We start from the raw sequence: 18125 nt of genomic DNA, 5'->3' as shown, positions 1-18125 counted from the left end.
CTAGAAGATGCCTTTGGCAATCTTCAGGCCTTTCTGCTTCATCCTGGGCAGGGTGGAGCTGGAGCCATGCTTGATCTTCACTCCCTTGGAGAAGCCTCGCTTCTTGAGCACAAAGTCATAGTTGGCGGCGGAGTTCATGGCGTAGAAGACGTTGGCGTTGTCGGGGATCTTCAGCTCTGGAAGTGACCAAGGATGGGGGTCAGTCGGGCACCCTTTCCCTGAAAGGGGCCCAGAGTGGGGCTAAGAGTTGTCCCCAAGTGCTGGGACCCCTCTTGCTATCGCCTCCAAGCCCAGCTCGGACCTGGTGCTGCCCAAGCTGCAGGGCTGCATGGCCGGCCGGGGACGCAGCCCCCAGGAAAGCCCCCCACACCCCAGCACACACCTCTCTCCTCTGAGATGATCTGAACGAGCTCATAGTCTTCAGGCCGGTCCCCATCCAAGTTGTGTTTGGCCATGGCTTTGCGAATAACGACTGGGGTCTTATCCTGGCTCGTCACCTGTGAGAGCAGAGCGTTATTAACCCAGGGGCTGCAAAACGCCGCAAAGCCTCCCACCACCGTCTCCTCCCAAAACGGGCCGTGCCCACATCCAAGCGGGGCGCGTCACCGCGGGTGCCCCGTACTAACCAGGATGCTCTTGTACATGTTGCCATTGTCCACAGCCAGGCTGACGCGGATGATGCAGCAGTCGTCGACCTGCTGGTTGTAGAGGGGCAACGAGAGGGAAGAGTAGCTGGAGATGCCGGAGACCGAGCGCTTGTGGGTGCGGGAGGCCGTCACCGGCGTGGAGGAGACGGAAGAGGACGAGGCACTGCTGGAGCCTGAGCCGATGCCCGACGTGTCCAGGGAGGAGAGGGAGGTGGATTCCCAGAACTGGAGGGCAGGGAGGAGAGGGGATGCGGAGGACACAGTGGGTTTAGCTTCTCCATCGGCCACAGACGGGGTGTACCAGCGCTGGGGGAGGGAGGCCAGAGGGATCTCACTGACCTGTGACAACGGGGGACCGACACGACTACAGCCGCCGGAGGCGCGAGAGCCCTGCCACGCTGCCGGAGCAGCAAAGGGCAGGGGCCTCCCTAGCCCCGGCGGGTCGCAAACAGCCCCCGGGACCCCCACCCGCTTCCCCCAGCCCCAGCACCGAGGCAGAGGTGAGGCAGTCCCTGCACGACGGCCGCACCTGCCTCCGGAGGTCCGGACCCCACGAGCTGCCCCGTACCTTCTTCTCCTGGCAGTCGGGGGACTCGGGGATGAAGCTGATGTTAATCTCCTCCACGTCGGAGCTGCTGGAGCCGGCGGAGGTGACGCTCACCGAGTCAGTGGCGTCCCCGCTGCACAGGTACTGCCCGCACTTGAGCTGGTCGAAGGATTTCGAGTGGGAGCTGCCGCTGGCGCAGGGCTCGGTGCTCGGTGGCTGCCGGCTGCCAGGAGAGACGCGGGGCAGGTGAGAAGGGAGCAGAGCGAGGGTAGATTTGGCTGGCCAGGACAGCGGCCACCCCAGCCCGATCCTCTGCGATGCTCAGCCGGAGCTGCCCTGCGCTGGTCCCCACCTCCACCCCGCATCCCACCAGGGATCAGCAGACTCACTCGCTCCATCGCTTGATGATGCCCGTGTTTTTCTTCGCCTTCAATGTGTTGCTGGCCGACTCTGACAGCGGCTCGATCTCACACGACAGCCCGTAGCTGGGAGGGGAGAGATGAAGGTTTGAGCTCTCTGTGCCGCCACGACTGCGGCGAGCACCGTGCTGGCATGGCGAGGGAGGCAGAGCAGGGAGCGGAGCACGGGGCAGCTGCTGCTCAGGAGCTGGAGGAGACGAGCGGTGGCACCTCTTGATGCACCGGCAGCAGCACGGACCTGGACCACGCTCACCTCTCAGCCTCGCTGAGCCGCTCCAGGCTGTGGAACCATTCCACGAACTGGTCCTCCTGCGTGAAGCTGTAGTTGTTGCAGGCCGACTGAAGCAGCTTGATCTGGGCGATGACTTCAAACTCCTGCAGCAAATGGAAGCCGTGAGACCAGACCTGTTTGCCAGCCCCAGCCTCCTCCACAAACAGCCCAGCCGCATGCACGGAGGCATGAAGGACCAGAATCCCCTTCCCCCAAAACGAAGAACATGACAGCAAAAAAGGAGAGGGATCAACCCCAAAGTGACTGGCACAGCCTGGGCTTGCACCAAGTCAGCCTCCTTCCACCCTGCTGTGCTGCTGCCAAGGCAAAGCTCTCACCTTCCTTCTCTTCTCAAAGTTGATCAGCCCGCCCTGGAAAAGAAGGAGCCGAATGTCAGCGTGGAGCAGGCAGAAAAAAATTATTCCCGTCCCTCCTTGTCCCAGGCTCACTGCCACTGCCTTGTGCGCATCCCTGCCAAGGGGCAGCGTGAGAGCAGCCCATTTCCATGGGCTGACAGAGGTGGATGCACAGGGTGCAGTGTCAGATATAGGATGCGCAGGGTACAGTGTCCAATATAGGATGCGCAGGGTACAGTGTCCAATATAGGATGCACAGGGTGCAGTGTCCGGCATAGGACGCATGGGGGACCCACCCTCCATTTATCAGCCCAGGCTCTGGGGTGGTTGTGCTGAGGAAAGAGAAGAAGCAGAGGATCGAGATGGAGGTACATACGTCCAGGAAATCCTTCATGGCGGTGTCGAGCATCACCAGGTCCGTGAGGAAGGTGCCAAGGTAGGGAATGGTGCCCTGCATCACACCCTGTGGGGACAGCGAGGGACAACCAGGGTCAGCAAAGAACGGGGACCAACCCGGGCAGCCGCCGGGGAGGGGGCACGGGGGTGGCTGTGCCAGACTCACCATCTCTCGCTGCTGCTGCTGCCGCTTCTGAGCCCTCTTTGGGTTGATCTCCAAGGTGGCAAATTTGGATGTGCCCTCCTGGATGGGGGGAGAGAGGTGAGGATCAGCCTGGCTGGGAAACTGCACTAATAGACAAGCTAAAATTCAGCCCTGCTTTTATTGGTACAACTTTCCTTGTAGAGGGAAAGAGGGATGAGGGGAAGAGGAGGAAATCAAAGCTGAGCTTTTTTGTGGCTCACAGGGAGGAAAGGCTTAGTGAATAGGAACTGCTGCTCCCATTTCCAGCTCTGTATAAATAGCTCCTCAATGGGATGTTTTGTTCCCTTTTGCATTTTGTGTCCTCTCAGCCCCCGAACTGGAAGAGCTAGGCTGGGAAGCTGCGGAGAGGCCCCACAGGGAAGGACATTTTTGCTGCAGCCTTTCACAAACCCTACCACCTGAAATCAAGAGCACTTTGCACCGGGCTGCTAAAATGCAGCTTCCTCTGGGGAGAAGCCGTCACCTGGTGCACTGGATCCTATCCCACTGCTTATCTCTGCTTGCTGAATTGCTTTGCAAGCTTCAGGCAATGATGACTTCTGGGTGGAGAAGCAGAAAGCCCAGCCTGGTCCAAAACCCCTGCCCGCTCCCCAGACTCAGCACACCCTGCCTGCACCCACGCCTGCAACCCTGGCACCACTGCCAGGGCTTTAGCCTGGTGGCTGGAACACTGTGGAAACTTCTGCCAGCATCAGCCCGAGCTCCCTGCCAGAAACAGGGTGCCACTTCCCCATACCTTAATGAGAAGTTCCCGGCTCAGCGAGTGGTTGTTCTCATCGGAGAAGATCTCTGAGAGCTCGTGGAAAGTGCGGAAGCTCTCCCTGCTCAGGGAGAAACACAGGGGGGAAAGTCAGCAATGGTGCCGCCCTGGGGTCTCCTCCTTGGGCTCTTTTCTGCTGACCCAAATGACCCCTGCAATGCTCACAGCTCTAGCAGGGCTTTGCTGTTTGGGGGCTATTCCAGGGTGTTTTGCGTGGAAAGGAGGAGGAGGTGATGGTGCTTTTATGTCCTCACCCTCCTTAGGTCCCTGATACCTTATGCTAGTCCCTGGGTTTTGGGCACATTCCAAGAGGCAATGCTGGAGCTGAGAAAATCCCACCTACACATTCAAGGGCCACGGCAACAGCACAAGCTCCCCCCTGAAACCTCCCTGCAGCTGCAGGAGCCCAGAAGACACTGCTTACCGTAGAACCTCGTCCCAGGTCTTCTTCAGCCGGTGAACAGCATTGCACTGCAGAGCCGAGAGGATGGCTCGGAGGGAGGAGAAGTTCTTCAGGATGCGGCACTCCTGGGGGCAGACAAGGAGATGACAAGGGGATTCAGCGTTAAAGAAAGCCCAGGAATCTGCTGGGATTCACCCACCGCAGAACCTCAATCCCGGGCCGAGGCAGGAGGTGAGCAGGATGGCAGGCTGTCCTACCCGAGCCACTTCGATCCACCGCTCCACCACTTTAGCCCTCTGCTGCGGCTTCAGGGACCGGTCTCCGAGACACGTGGCGATGACACAGTTGGCCACGCTATTGAACTGCAGGACCGTGGCACGGATGGTGGGCGCCAGGTGCTCTTTGCCCTTCTTGTCTCGCTGGGACCAGATGCAGCCCAGGCAGTGGTAAGGCACCACTTTCTTAAAGAGCTCCTGGAAGATAAAAGGGATGGACACGGGTCTCTTTGGGGTCCCTGAGAAGGGAACAGGCCAGGAGGAAAAGATGGATGGGAAGAGACAGGCCTGTGCCCAGAGCAGCAGGTAGCAGGCAGGCAAAGCACCATTGACCTGGCTGTTGAATGAATACTCACAGCATCCATCAGCGTGAACTGTTCTGCCACCATCTCGGGGGAGAAGGAGAGGAAATCTGGCTTCCCGTCCCCAACCCCATTCTCCTCCACCAGCTGGAAGGTGCAGCCGCCATGGTCCACAGCTGTAAGAGACAGCATGAAGCTGAGCACTGCTGTGAGCCAGGGCCCATGCCGACCCACACCAGCCCTCCGCAGGCACCCACATCCCACCTCCTGGGCTCTTAAGTCCCATCTGGCTTCACACCTCGAAAAACGAGGCTCAGATAAAAGGACAGTCATTTTCAACCTGGACACAAGTGTCTGCAGAGGATTAAAGGCAGATTAGCTGCCCACTTAGAAATCCCACTTCTGGTTCAGTTGGATTAGCTTCCCAGTGTACCTCCATGTAAATGCAGACAGGGCTTATGGGGGTTCAGCCACATGGCAAGACCCAAGGTTCTGGAGACCCTCAATGCCAACCAGTAGCACTCTCGCCACCTGGAGCCCCAAACAACCCCCTGCCAGTGGGGAAAGGACCCCACCTTCTGCTTTGGACTCGCTCTGCTCTTGCTGCTGGAACTGGGCCAGCAGGATGCGGGCTCGGCGCTCCAGGTCTGAGCCGGGGATGTTGTGGTGCACGTAGGAGATGAGCTGCTTGAGGCAGGTGAAGTCTGGGGGCTTGCGGAAATCCTCTGAGTACTGGTCCAGCCAGGCGCCCAGGATGGAGGAGATGGTGCTGCAGGGAGAGGAGGAACACAGGCAACCCTGTGTGAGAATCGGGTGCCATGAGAAACCCGTCTGCACCCCAACACACCCCAGGTACCAGGAACAGCGTGGGATGAGAACTGAAAATCTACCAACCAGAGACACCCTTCTCTTGTTCACCCACAGCGCGGTCAGACTTACTTCTTCAGCTCCATCCTCTCGTCCACAGCGTGCCTGGCGTGGTCCCCATTCGCCTGCACGTGGAGTTTGCCATACCTGGTGGGGCACAGCAAGGAGGCAGTGAGCATCCTGGACTCAGCCACCTCTCAGTGCTGCCTCTTGTCCCTCCACATCACCCCCAGCTCTGCCAGGAGGTTGGGATGAACCTCCCACACACTGTCCTGCTCCCTCAACTCTGCCACAGAGGTGCAGAGGGAACTCTGCGTTACGGGAAGAGGGAAGCAGCCAGCACTGGCCACTTCGCAGCAGGGTACCAGCTAGAAGGGCTCCAGCTCTCTGGGAAGTTGCGTCCTCCTCGCCCTTCCCCAAAACCTTCATGCTGATGGATCTGGGAGAAGCCCATCAGCCCTCCAAGGCACGGCAGCAGAAGACGCTGGGGCTCTCCCGGCCGAGTGGGCTCAGACACCGGCCACCCCCAGCTGAAATTCGGGGCTCAGGGCTGCCTCACCTGTTAAGCAGCAGGTCCAGCACTTGCTTGGTGGTGGCGAAGGCCCGGTAAGTGCACAGGAAGATGGTGACGTAGGTGGAGTCATTGCCCTTGAAGGCTGAGACCAGGTATTCCACCAGCTTCTCCAAGGTCCCAGCTTTTATCGTCCGCACCTTACACGTCTCATAGAGGTTTAAGGCCGACTCATTCTCAAACTGCCAGGACAGGAGGAAAAGTCAGTGGGTCGAGTGAAGACAGAGATGTTCAAGTGCAATGTGGTCCCAACCAGCTTCACAAGCCACTGTTCGGGTCTAGGCTGGGACCATGGACCCCCTGCAGTGCCTGGGGCTCTCGTGACAGGCCTGGGGAAAGGGAAGCCGGGTGTCCTCAGACACCAAATACCAGCAACCCAGCTGAGGAGCCTTGAGCATTTGGGAAATCCCAGGAAAGGCCTCAAGGTTGCCAAAATCTAGATGCAAATCAGAGTTGCCCTATTTTGCAAAACAGGGCTTCAGATTGTTTTCCCCATGCCCCTTCCCACGGGGCAGCAGCCAGCAGGTTCTCCCATGCCCCAGCTTCCCAGTAAATACATGATTCCCAGATAAAGCTTGGGAGGACCCCCCAGGACAGGAGTGTATGGGGGAGCAAGAAGAGGGCAAGACATGGGCTGGTATCGACCCAGCCAAGCCCTGACATCGGGTCACCGTGTCTCTGGCAAAGGAAACATCTGAAAATACGTTGTGGCAGGAAGCTGGTGGAGCCCCCAGCTTACCCCCAGCCATCGCTGCCCTTTGTTGGCCGTGTGATGGAGCTGCACTTTCCGGAGCGATATGCTGTAGATCACACCATCCTCCAGCTCTTCTCCAATCTCCTGTGTGGAGCTCTGCATGGGAAGACAAGATACACCGTGAGATAAGGAGAGTAAAGCGTGGCAGAGATGCTCTTGTGGGCTTGTACGAGGCATCCTGGCAAGCCAAAGGCAACAGCCGGCAGGCAGCGAGAGTCTCCCTTGCCTGCTCAGAAATGCAAACCAGGCGACGCCAGTCTTTCTGGCCAGCTTAACCCTAGGCCCACCTGAGCCTGCACACAGGCAGAGCCAGGACTTTGGGAAGCTGCTCTCGGTCTGCTCCGTGTCCCCTGGCTCTGCCTCTCAGCCCTTCTGCACACCCAGGCTGTGCCAGCGCCAGGTGCCGGGCAGCGAGGGGGATGGATGGCAGCACACCCTTGTACCCAACCCCGGCTGCTTCTCCCTCCCCAAGCCTTTGCCGTAAACTGACATTGCCGCCTGGTCTGACTGTAATCTTGGTAATCTGCCCCTGCAGGAACTGAGCACCTTGGCGTACCTTTGGCATTAAATAATAACTGTGAAACCAAGATGCCTGCAAGCTTCAGCAGCACTGACCACGCACACAAGGCAGAAATCCAAGGGGGGAGCTCAAAGCTGGGGGGGAACCCCAGGAAGCAGCACTGCGGTGGGCTCGGGCATAGCTAGGAGAGGTCCCTGCACCCCTGGGCCACAGCCCGACCCAGCTACAAGGCTCACATTTCTGCTCTGGGGGGATGGAGACCACCTAAAATTTGGTGAGGAAAGAGGGGATGCTTCTTGGGGCAGGTCCCCAGGTACATGCCTCCCCCAGCCCCACATGCCAGCGTGGGACGTGGTGGAAGCTCCAGTCCCACAAGGACAATTTGGCTCCCTTCTCCTCCTCCTCCTCCTCCTCTCTCACCACGCTCTGCTGAGTCAGTGCCTCTCCTAAGAGGATTTATCCAGATCCTTTTAAACACCGCAGGGATCTCCCCCTCCCTCCATCCTCCACGCCAAATGGCGGGACATGGTGTAACATGCGGCAAAACCCACTGCTCAGCAGATGGGGAAAATGCCCAGAAGCAATAAGCTGGTTAGCAGGGGGAGGTGACCTCGTGCTGGGGCGCAGGGGCTCGGGGACAAGTCCCCCCTGAATATCACACTGACCAGCCAGGGGCCAGAGCCAGCCCGTGGCTTTCCCTGCAATCTGCCTCTCAGGAGCACAAAAAACCCCGAGCGACAGCAACAACGCAGGGCTCACCGCAGAAGAAGCTGCTGTGGGGCAACCCAGGATGGGGCCCCAGGACGGAGCCCCAGGAGCGATGCTGCTCCCTGCAAAAAAAATCCTCCTCCCAAACAGCTCCTCGTGAATGTGGGAACAGCCATACCCCAGGGCCCCAGCTTCAGACAACGCTGCACATCTCAAGAGACACTGAGCAGAAAGTGCCAAACATGACCGTGAGCTATCAAATGTGCACCTAACGTGCTCTTTAACCACCATCCTTTATCATCACCATCACAGCAGCGGTCACCGCGCTGTTATCACACCCAGCTCAAGTCAAGTGCTTGTTATTAGCAAGGAATCGAGGCAGGGAACCACAGCAAGCTCAAAGAGTAAGGGGAAAGCTTTAAAAAGCCTCTTGTTCATGGCTGTAATGAATGAGGACAGCGAATCCCCCTGGGCAGGTTTACTCGACTTCTTCCTCACTTTCTGCTGAACCTGCTCTTCTCAATTCATGCCAGAGTATGCAGAGGTTTGGTTTGCTGAAGCTCGAGGGGTTGTGAGGCTCCTAACTTTGGCTGTGCTGTGAACATCAGAAGGCTTTCCGGGGATTCACTGGCTTCCAGACCAACCCTGACAGCACTCGCACAAGGCAGCAGACAGACAGACGTCCTTCTGGACATCTGCATCAGTCCCCCTCTTGTTCTATGCTCTGGGATAAATTATGGCATAAATTTATGTTCAAGTATAAAAAGGTCTGAATTTCAAGAATGGAAAAGGCACCCACCAGCACAGCGTGCCCCGCGCCTTCCTAGACAGCGTGACATGAAAATACATCTCCCTCCTTGCCTCAATAAATCTCCTGGGCTGACGATGCTGGCTGCTGGGGGTAGTGCAGATCTGAGCCCAGCTTCTCCCCAGCTTAGCTGGCCCAGGCACAGGCGGGCTGGCAGCCCTGAGCCCCGACGGTTGGCACCACACAGCCCAAACACCGATGGGGGCACAAACAAGCCCCTGAGCCCACCCTGACCCCCCGCTCCTCTGCAGCCCCACGTCACGTCCGCGCTGGGAGCCCCAGCAGCCACCGTGACATTGGCCCCGGTTTGGGGAAGACGAAACCATTTAAACACGTGAGTGAGGGGAAGCTGAGCTGGTACGTAGCTAAAGGCACTGGCAGCCAAGAAAGCTGGGCTTCTCCCCCATCACCTCTCCCTCTATCCACCAAAAGCTCACAGGAATGATGTGCTCCTACACCAGGTGAGCCCCCCCGACCTCAGGAGAGAGCTGCCGGCACCGCTGAAGCCTTGCATCCGCTCTAGATCAGCCTCTAGATGGTACCTAACTTGAGCCCAAGTCAGCCAAGTTGTTTTTCTTCCTCCTATAGATGCTGTTTCCAACAAAAAGAAAGAAATCTGTGGGAACTCTTCCCAGTTTGTCCACACAGACCATCAGACCCTGGTGCCCACAGCTATGTGCCGTCCCCCAGAAGTGACAGCAGTGGATGCCTCTTGAGCGCGCAAGCCCGCTGCCCAAGGGGCAGTGATAGACAAGGGGGATCACCTCCAACAGTGCTTCGCATCAGCTCTCCCAGGCTCTCTCCCAGCCTTTATCACCCCTTTATCACCTTTCTGCACCCCACCCTGTAGATCAGCCCTACCCTGCGTATCTTCCAGTTATGCTGACTTTGGGCTGGAGGAAAGCTCTGGGTCCAGCAGGACCAGACCCCTGTACAGTATAACTCAGAAAACAGATTTGGCTGGGCAGTTGTAAACCCCAGACACAAATACCAAGTAAAATCAGATGCTTGCTGAGATGCTTGCTGAGATGCAATTAAATTAATAAAGAAGTCAAATCATATGGGAGGACAAAATGTCCCAGGATCAGTCCATGAATCATTAGCAGCTGCTGTGCAACTACAGTGGAAAGTATTGCCGTAACTGTGCAGGGGTTTTCACTACGCATTTCATGTCATGTGCAGAGGATACACCCAATTTTGATGTGTGTAGAAGCAAATTTCATTTCCTTCCCATATCCAAGGCTGTCAGATTCATTCATTTTTTGTCTTGCTGACTTATGCGATATCCCCCAAAGTTCCCCCTTTGCAAACCACACACGAAGTACGCAGCTTCCCAGCGGTCCTCAGCCAGGCTCATGCCAAGAGCCGGGCGAGCTGCTACACTAGTACATTTTAAAATTTGGCTATTTATATTCTGCGTGAGCTTCCTCTTTCCTACCACTGCTTCTCCAAGATGCTGATTGTGCATTCTGCACGTGTTGGTTAAAAACCAACGAAGCAAAAAGCAGCAGCAGGATGGAGCCAGTGAAGTCCCACTCCAACTCCTGCACCAAATCCACGTTTCTCCCTTTGCAGATGAGGAGATGTGGGGTGGGAGCAGGGCTGGGAGAGACACGAAACCTTGACCTGTGGCTTATGTACGTGCTGGCCCTCAAGAATGCTGCTATCTTAAGTCTGGTACTCACACCAGGATTTCCATCAAGTCAACCAAAGATGAATGTCTTCAAAATGGTCCCTAAAGAGCTCTGACAGACAAGTGCTGGTAAATATTACTGCAACAGCCATTGCTCCCCATTGCCTGCCCTACAAATCTGCTGGAGTTTCTGCCCCTCATAGCAGAAGGGAATGTGAGTCAGGCCTCAGCCAGCACAACCACAGCCCAGCACCCATGTGCAAACCCTCCTTCATCGGTGCTTCAACCCGAATAACTGAGCACCACACCATGGTAGAGATACAGGATAACAGTCCCTTCCGCTTACTGCATCATGTTGGTAGAAGAGATGCGTCCAACCGGCCCAGACATCACTTTAAATGGCTGCAAGAAGATTAAGCAAAGCTTCCTGTAAAAGCACTAACTCTGAGCACGTTGATGGTTACGGCATTTACACTTTCCACAAAACTCATACAGAAGGGACTCAGCACCCCAGAAAGTGAGATCCAATGCATTTCAAGATGGGCATCAAAAAAAAAAAAAAAGACGACACAGAAAACGAACATTTGACCACGATTTCTCCAGCTCAGTGTGCAATCCTGCTCCTCTCCATACAGCAGGAAAAAGGCCTCTTGATGGAGGAGCACAAGGGAAAACCACATGTTTAACTTAGGGGTATCAGACGCCCAATTCTGCAGAGTTGGAGGCTTTTGCAAAAGCAGCCGTAAGTGAACTCTGCAGGAGTTCATCCCCTGAAATATGAAACTGGAGGTCTGCACCAGATGGCTTGCCTGGTTTTAGAGGCTGCCGCTTCCAACTGCGGATAGCCCCGGGCTGCGTGAGCAACAAGCTCCCCACCGATAGTTCAAAGCATTGGTGACTACACCGGGGAGGAATTCCTGCTCCGTGCAATAAACTCTTCTGCTCTCTGGTGAATGTTCTAGTACACGGCGTGGTGTCGAACCCCACGTCTTCACATGGAGGTTTAATAATGAGCTCTAAGACACAGCCAAGGTTCACGAGCCTGGAGGAAGGGCTGTGGTGTGAGGGACCCTCGCAGGAGCCAGGCAGAGAGCAGCGGGGAATCTGTCTTCATCTCTTCCCGCCAGCTCAAGGGAGGGGAAAATGCAAAAGCCAAACAGCAAAGCAAAATATTGGCTAGGGCTCTGCATTTTGGAAAGTGTTTGAGATCAGTCACAAAGGTGGTTTTAGTAAGACAGGAGCAAAGTACAGGATTAAGTGTGAGCATGACAGCATCCCTGCACGTTACACACAGACAATTAGCCAACAATTACCAGGTCTTAAGAGCTCTGGTCCCACGTGTCCTGGGTTAGCGCGTTGGCCTCCAAAGACACAAAATAATGAACTGTTATTGGAAAAAGGTATTAATTTCAGCACACGTGGAAGAGGCAAAACTGCTTAAAGTGCTTTTACTGATGCTCCGTGGACAACAGCTGGTTTAAAGATCAAGACGTTTGTATTACTCTGTTCCCTTTCAGCTGGGCTACACAAAATGCCTGTCTGTTATACAGACAGGTATAACACAGCACCGACAGTATCTTTGCACCGTGATTTCAAAGGGCCCCTGCTACCACCCACAAGGGAGAAGCAGACACTAACTCTGCCCATGGGAAGCCGGGAACCTGCGCCTGTTGGGAATTAACAGTCTTACTGGCTAACGAGACAAGAAAAGGCAGACCTGAGCCTCAGAGGCATCACCAGGAGTTTCTCATTGAAACTCCGTGTTTGCACAAGTTCGAAAGGACTTGATGAAAGACGGTAAAGCCAGAAACAGAAAGTGGGGATTTGGTCTTTACAATCCCCAGTCCCTTCTCAGAATAATCTCTTCCCACCAGCAACGGGAAACGGGCCTTTCCAGAAACGAAAGAAACTGGCTCCACCGAGGACCGCGTCCTCCACGGTCGACACAAGCCCCGAGTTAATTTTCGTTTCACTCTCAGGAGCAAATCCCAAACTCATGCAATGAACAGCAGCAACTCTGGGGCCTCTGATGCAAACCGAAGCATATGACATTAGGTAAAAGGAAATAGGAAAAAAGCCACCCCCAACTAGTGAAAGGAAAACAACTGCAGTTCCGTGAACCAAAGAAAAAGACCGCAAAAGCAGAAGTACCGGCTGTCCTACACATCCAAAATAAGCGCACACAGCACAACACCCTTCCTCATGGGGACTTCCAGGCAAAAAGCCCTGCGGTGGATGTTCCCCCACAGCTCCGCCGGTCAGGATTGTCCTGTCTGCTCCTCACACTCATCGGCAGTTTCCTTCCCCTGGCCGCACTCAGGAAGGCTACACAGACTACCCAAAGCTGGCGAGGAAGCTGCCGAATATCCCCTGTGTTCGGGGAAACGAAAGGTGCCCCATGCTGGTGCCTGCCTACCCACGGCATGTGCTTTGGATGAGCAGCCCCATCGAGGGCCGGAGCACTCTTGCTCCCAAACACAATCCCAGCGATGACCGTGGTTGGCACTGGGGTACAATGGTTCTCTCCGACCAACGCCAGCCTCGGGCAAGTTGATGTCCCAGTGCCTCCTTTCTCCCCGAGCCGTGTTCCCGTTGCCACCGATGGAGCTTGAGTCCCCCGCCACAGCTCGGGTGCACCCAGCCCCTGCCCTGGGCACTGCTCCCCGCACAGAGATGTTAGGCAGATGGACATGATTCCTTTGGGTTTTCAACACTCTCCGCCTTCCTTCCTGCCGGCTCAGAGCTGCCTCAAACCAGGACCGGTTCCAACAACCCATTAAAACATAACGACAAAGGGGGAAACAGGAAAAGAACAGAAAAAGGGCCAGAAGCTAAACTTAAACCCGCTATGAAAAGGGGGTGTTTTTGCCAGGACACCAAGACAGCAGCGACAGCTGAGAGCCTGTTCTCGCCCCATCAGCTGCTGGGCTCTGCAGCCGGGCTTTCCTGACACTCTTAGCTCTGTTTTCGCTCTGCTTCAGGTGTTTCAGCATGGAAAGCTGCACCCAGTGCCCACAGGGAACAGTCCCAGGGCCGTGCATCCCCCAGCGCCATGCACTCCTAGGGAGCAGGACGGGGCAGAGGGAGGGGGCACATCACCCCATATCTGCCTCTTGTGGGGATTTCAGACCTCCTCCTTCGGGGTCTGGGGCTGCCCAAGACTGACGGCAGGTCTGATCCTATGTCCGTAACCCAGAGGGGTTAGAGACAATATTCAAAGGCAGCCTTCTCCACCCTCACGGTTTAGGAAGATGAGAAAGCAGCGGCTGGTGGATCTGTTACAAAGGCATCTTGTGACTCGCATGCAGTGAGTCAGTGGCTGGAGCGAGGATTAGGAGCTCAGCGCTCGGGTCCAGGAACGAGACAGAGCAGATACACAAGATTCCTCCCCCATTTGCTTTTGTTTTGCTTTTAAAGAAAAGTAAGAGCCTTCCCACACATAGAGACTTTTTCGCTCTTTTTATGGTCTGGAAACCAAGAGTCAAAGATCTGCAAAGATGCTCCGTGTCTACTCCATGCCTCCCAGGTCTCCAAGGGGCGGGATCAGTCCCCCTGATGCAGGTGCTGGGGGATCAGCCTTGCTAGGAGGACTTCCCAGGGAAAAGCAAACTCCATCTGCAACTGGCAGTGCCAGAGGTGCCAGAGATGCCTGCTTAACTCCAAACCCTGGGTTTCTTACGCCCGGGAGTACAGAAGACCACCAGCACCTCTACCTAGACATTTGCACCCTACGTGAAAACCCTACCAAAGCAGGACTTCCCTCCCGTTTCCTACCAGCGGACGCGCTGGGATGGGCTCCCTTCGCAGGCTGCTGAAGGTTAGAAGAAAACTGAGTGCAGCAGGTTTTGCTTCCTCTCTAAGTTGATGGAAAAAAGATCCCGCCGACACAGCAGTTCTAGCTCTTGCTCCACAGTCCTTAGCTTTGTGTTCGTGATCACTTCGGCGTGTGTTGCGGCAGCATCCAGGCTCAGCACCAACGCCTACACAGACTCAGGCTTGCATACAAGGGACGCAGCTGGCCTTCGCTTACAGAGCAATTGCTCCGCTACAAACTTGCCAGAGCCCGGAAGGCAATTACTGGAAGCGAAACCAGAACGACATGACTGGTGAAAACTGGTGTATAAAAAATTAATACATATTGCTCTGTAAGGGTAAATAAAGATTGAGTGTCTCATACTAAGTCATTTCAACTCAGAACAAAAGTCTGTATTTCACCAAGATGGAACAGAGAAATCAGCAAAAAACGTAACAGTTCAAAAATTGATTATGTTTTGTGTGTTTACAGTAGCACCTGTAAGTCACATGCAACATGACAGCTCTATAGTGCCTTGTTCAAATGCGAAGAAAAACGGGTGTCTGTCCCAAAGAGGTTACAGTTCAAGCCTGCCTGACCTAATGTGACTCTGCTGATTCCATGGCTGAAACAGGGCCCTTTTGCACCAAGTGTGTTACTTCTGTGGCAGCAAGAACTGCCATATGCATTTGGAAAGGGATGGTGATTAGGTTGGCATTCGGAGCTGATATACCTTGAAACCGATTGGTATGGTCCCTCCTGAAATGTCACTTATGTCTTAACACATGTTAACCAGAACACACAGACTTGTTCGTTGTTGCAACTCCAGGGCAATGCTTGTCCCTTGTGTGTATCAGCATCTGCAAGCTAGTGAGTTCATCTATCCCAAAAGTCAAGTCTTTTTATATTCTCAGAGACACAAAGCCTTGAATAAATATTCTCCTGCTCTCAGCTCGTAGGCCACATGCCAGTCTGGACAGCCAAAAAATTAATGTTAATGAAACATCAGTGGCTCTAAAACCAGCTGCTTTTGTCACCCCCCACCCGATCCCCAGCATGTACCTGACCCGCAGGAACGAAGCTCACACCTGGGCACATACCTGCGGCACGAGCAAGGCATGTGGGAGACGCAGAAAGGGCAACGCGATGACGACGGCTCCAGCAACTGCCAGGCGTAAAACATCAGCCCAGACCCAGGAGGCGGCTTTCAGCAGCTCGTGCCACACTGAACCATCCCACCGGCCCCATGCCAATATTCCTGGGGAGTTTCGCCACGCGCCATTCCCGAGCAGCCTGGATAAGCTGTAAATGGCTGCCTATGCAGCAACCCACCTGCTGTAACTTGCAGAGGGGGAAAAAGAAAGCAGAGAGTCCTAGCTTTCAGTGATTTTGAAGGTGCATAGATTGGGGTGGACAAATTGGAGGCTGTCCAAAAGCCACGGCCCTATCTGGCTGCAGTCTGGCTTACAGTAACTGTGCCGTCACTCTTTGTTTCAGTTTGAACAAGGTTAATTTCAATTTAGCTCAGACACATCCTTAACTTAGATAAGCTGAACCAAAATAAACCCTCGTGAAAGAAATGCGTCCACCCATGTGTTTACACTACCTTACGTCAACCTACCTTCCCTCCCTTAAAGCTGGTGTGATTGAAGCACGGGCAAAGCCAACGAGCCCAGACCTCTCGGGCCCCCCCTCCCCAAAATCCCATCGCCCCAGCCTGTGCAGAGGAGGATGCCTGGGGGGCTCCGGATGCCCCCGGCCCACCCTGACCCTGGAGCAGGGCAGGCTCAGGCGCTCTCCCAGCCCGGTTCAATGCCACCACTGTGCTCCCCGGGGCCGGAGAGGGGCTCGCGATGCCGGTGGCACAGGAATGGCCTCGCCGGATGGCTCGCTCTTTGTGTGCGTGTCTGCATCAGGCTGACCCAGTAAACAGCTGAAGCAGAGAAAATGCAGGAACAATCCAGTGCGGGGAGGCAGCGAGGGGCTGCCCGTGAAAGGATGGGAGGAATAAATACGAGCCTTTGTTCTCCGGCCGTGCCCCTCGCGCCCGACTCCCACCCGGCCGGGATGACGTAGGATGCCTCCGTTTGCTGCCGGCGTGCATCCCGAGACGCCCTGCACAGAGGTGCGGGCTGAGTCCCTCTCGTCCCAGCCTCCTCCTGACACCCGCAGCCCCAGCGTGTCCCACCGCATCCCAGCTGCAGGTCTCAAGCCATCCCCTTCGCGCCAGGCTGGGAGAGATCCTCCTCTTGGATAGTCTCCCCTCTACTTGTTCCCCTCCCTGGGGCGCCTGTGGGAAGCTGGAAGGGAGGAGAGCAAGCGCTTTTGCTTTGTAATCAAGAAAATCTCACCTCCGAAGCATTACTTAAATAGGTGTCAACGAGGCAGTAGGTGCTATATAAGCAGGTACAGGGGCAGGAGTCAACAAGCCGACACCTGGGATGGCCTGCAATCAGGATGCTCAGTCAACTGAGTCTGATTTCCATAGCTGAAGCAACTGAGAGCTTAAGTTTAATTGGCACCTTTGGGGAGAAAACAACCGAAAAACAAAAATATAAAAAAAAAATCCAGCTGTCTTCAAGTGCCTGAACATGCACACCAGGAGCCCAAGCAGTGAGGTTTGGACCCGGGCCCTGCCCCGAGAGCTGGGTGTGCCGGATCCTGCGCATCCCAAGGGCGGAGAGCGGCTGCGGTACGAGGAACGCAGGTGTCCAGGCAGGGCATGGGCAGCCGGGGTGGTGGGATGAGTTCCCTCCCCGCACCTTTAGCCCTGCCCTTCTAGGTGCGGGTCCTGCCGTGGACCACGTCCAAGCATCAGCCAGAGCGGGACCTGCAGGCAACCGACCCGTCACCGGGTGTTAGCCAAACCCGGGGGGTGGCAGGGAGCGAGCAGGCAGCTTCACGCTGCGTTGCTCCACTTTCCCACAGACCCTGATTCAGCACAGACTTTTGGGACTACGTTTTCTCCCGCCGCTTAAGACACAGCCCTTTTCCAGCGATGGCTGATGACGAAGGCGTATCGGCATCTGCAGCAGCACACCTGCATCTGCTTGGGGACACCGGGCATCGGGATTTCAACCTGGTGCTGGGTCACCACAGGCATTTGCAGGCAAGCGTTCCCTCACGTTCCGTCTGTTTTTTTCATGGCAGGTAAAACACCACACAAGTAAGCCTGTTCCTCCTGGCCACAGCGCTTTGGTGAGCCAGTACAGGCACGCTCCCACCCCGACTCGTCTGTTCCTGCCACCCTGCCCTGTTCATTCCCTGGGATTACCAGCTGCAGGTGAGCATCCCTGCAGCTCGCCCTCCCATTTAACATGATTTTGAGGGGACAAACCCTGGGATACCCAAAAAGCTGATGTGCACAACAACCATGGGGCAGCATCAGTGCAAACAGGGCAGAGGTGCCCACCTTCCTTCCGCGGCTCCTTTCCTTTGACGTTGCCTGGACTAAGACAGGTCAAGGCTCAAACAGCCCCATCCTCCCAGAGCTGAGTTTTGCTAAGGAACACGCTGAAATCCATAGGAATGAGGACTGGGAGAGATGGAGTTGGTGGTATACCCCCCCAACACCCGCCAGAAGCACCTCGGGGAATAAGTGTTTGTTATGACACTGGCGTAAGCCATAGCTACGCTCTGAGTCACCCCCAGCACGCTGCGAGGGAGGGACCAGCCGGGCCTGTCTTAATGCCAGTTCTCACTGTCGCAACCGGGACTGAATCTAGTAAACCACATTGTCTAGAAACCCAGTAATCACAGTGCTGGTCACCAGCAATAGGCACTGCCGCTGTATTGCTCAGCACAGGGATCCGGCCAAGGGGTCCTGACCAGCAGAACCGCAGCTGGGACCAAATATCCATTAAAAAAATATAATCAAAGGAAACAAATAG

The 18125-nt window shown here is 55.5% G+C and overlaps 1 protein-coding gene across 1 annotated transcript; it reads right to left on the bottom strand.

The window, feature by feature from the left end:
• Positions 1-13134, bottom strand: RALGDS (ral guanine nucleotide dissociation stimulator). The gene is made up of 18 exons (XM_010571106.1): positions 12859-13134; positions 6759-6869; positions 6008-6201; positions 5521-5595; positions 5157-5350; positions 4636-4757; positions 4262-4477; positions 4026-4129; positions 3578-3662; positions 2803-2880; positions 2617-2703; positions 2223-2255; positions 1867-1988; positions 1584-1679; positions 1197-1417; positions 627-922; positions 383-497; positions 1-176 (listed from the first exon to the last, which is right to left on the bottom strand). Exons 1-18 carry the CDS (start codon positions 13132-13134, stop codon positions 1-3), a joined length of 2601 nt encoding a protein of 866 aa, XP_010569408.1.
• Positions 13135-18125: the final 4991 nt, after the last annotated feature.

This window comes from Haliaeetus leucocephalus, unplaced genomic scaffold (assembly GCF_000737465.1).
Source record: "Haliaeetus leucocephalus isolate CR32 unplaced genomic scaffold, Haliaeetus_leucocephalus-4.0 Scaffold306, whole genome shotgun sequence".
Lineage (NCBI taxonomy): Eukaryota > Metazoa > Chordata > Aves > Accipitriformes > Accipitridae > Haliaeetus > Haliaeetus leucocephalus.
The sequence above is the reverse complement of the archived record's forward strand: the minus strand, read 5'-3'. Positions and strand labels throughout refer to the sequence as shown.

Excerpts from the sequence above, each read along its gene's own strand:
- RALGDS (XM_010571106.1), bottom strand. The coding sequence starts at position 13,134 with ATGTCCATCTGCCTAACATCTCTGTGCGGGGAGCAGTGCCCAGGGCAG. Across the intron at positions 4,758-5,156 it reads GAGCGAGTCCAAAGCAGAAG|CTGTGGACCATGGCGGCTGC; the intron begins GTGGGGTCCTTT and ends TGTCTCTTACAG. Across the intron at positions 2,256-2,616 it reads CCATGAAGGATTTCCTGGAC|GGCGGGCTGATCAACTTTGA; the intron begins GTATGTACCTCC and ends CTTCTTTTCCAG.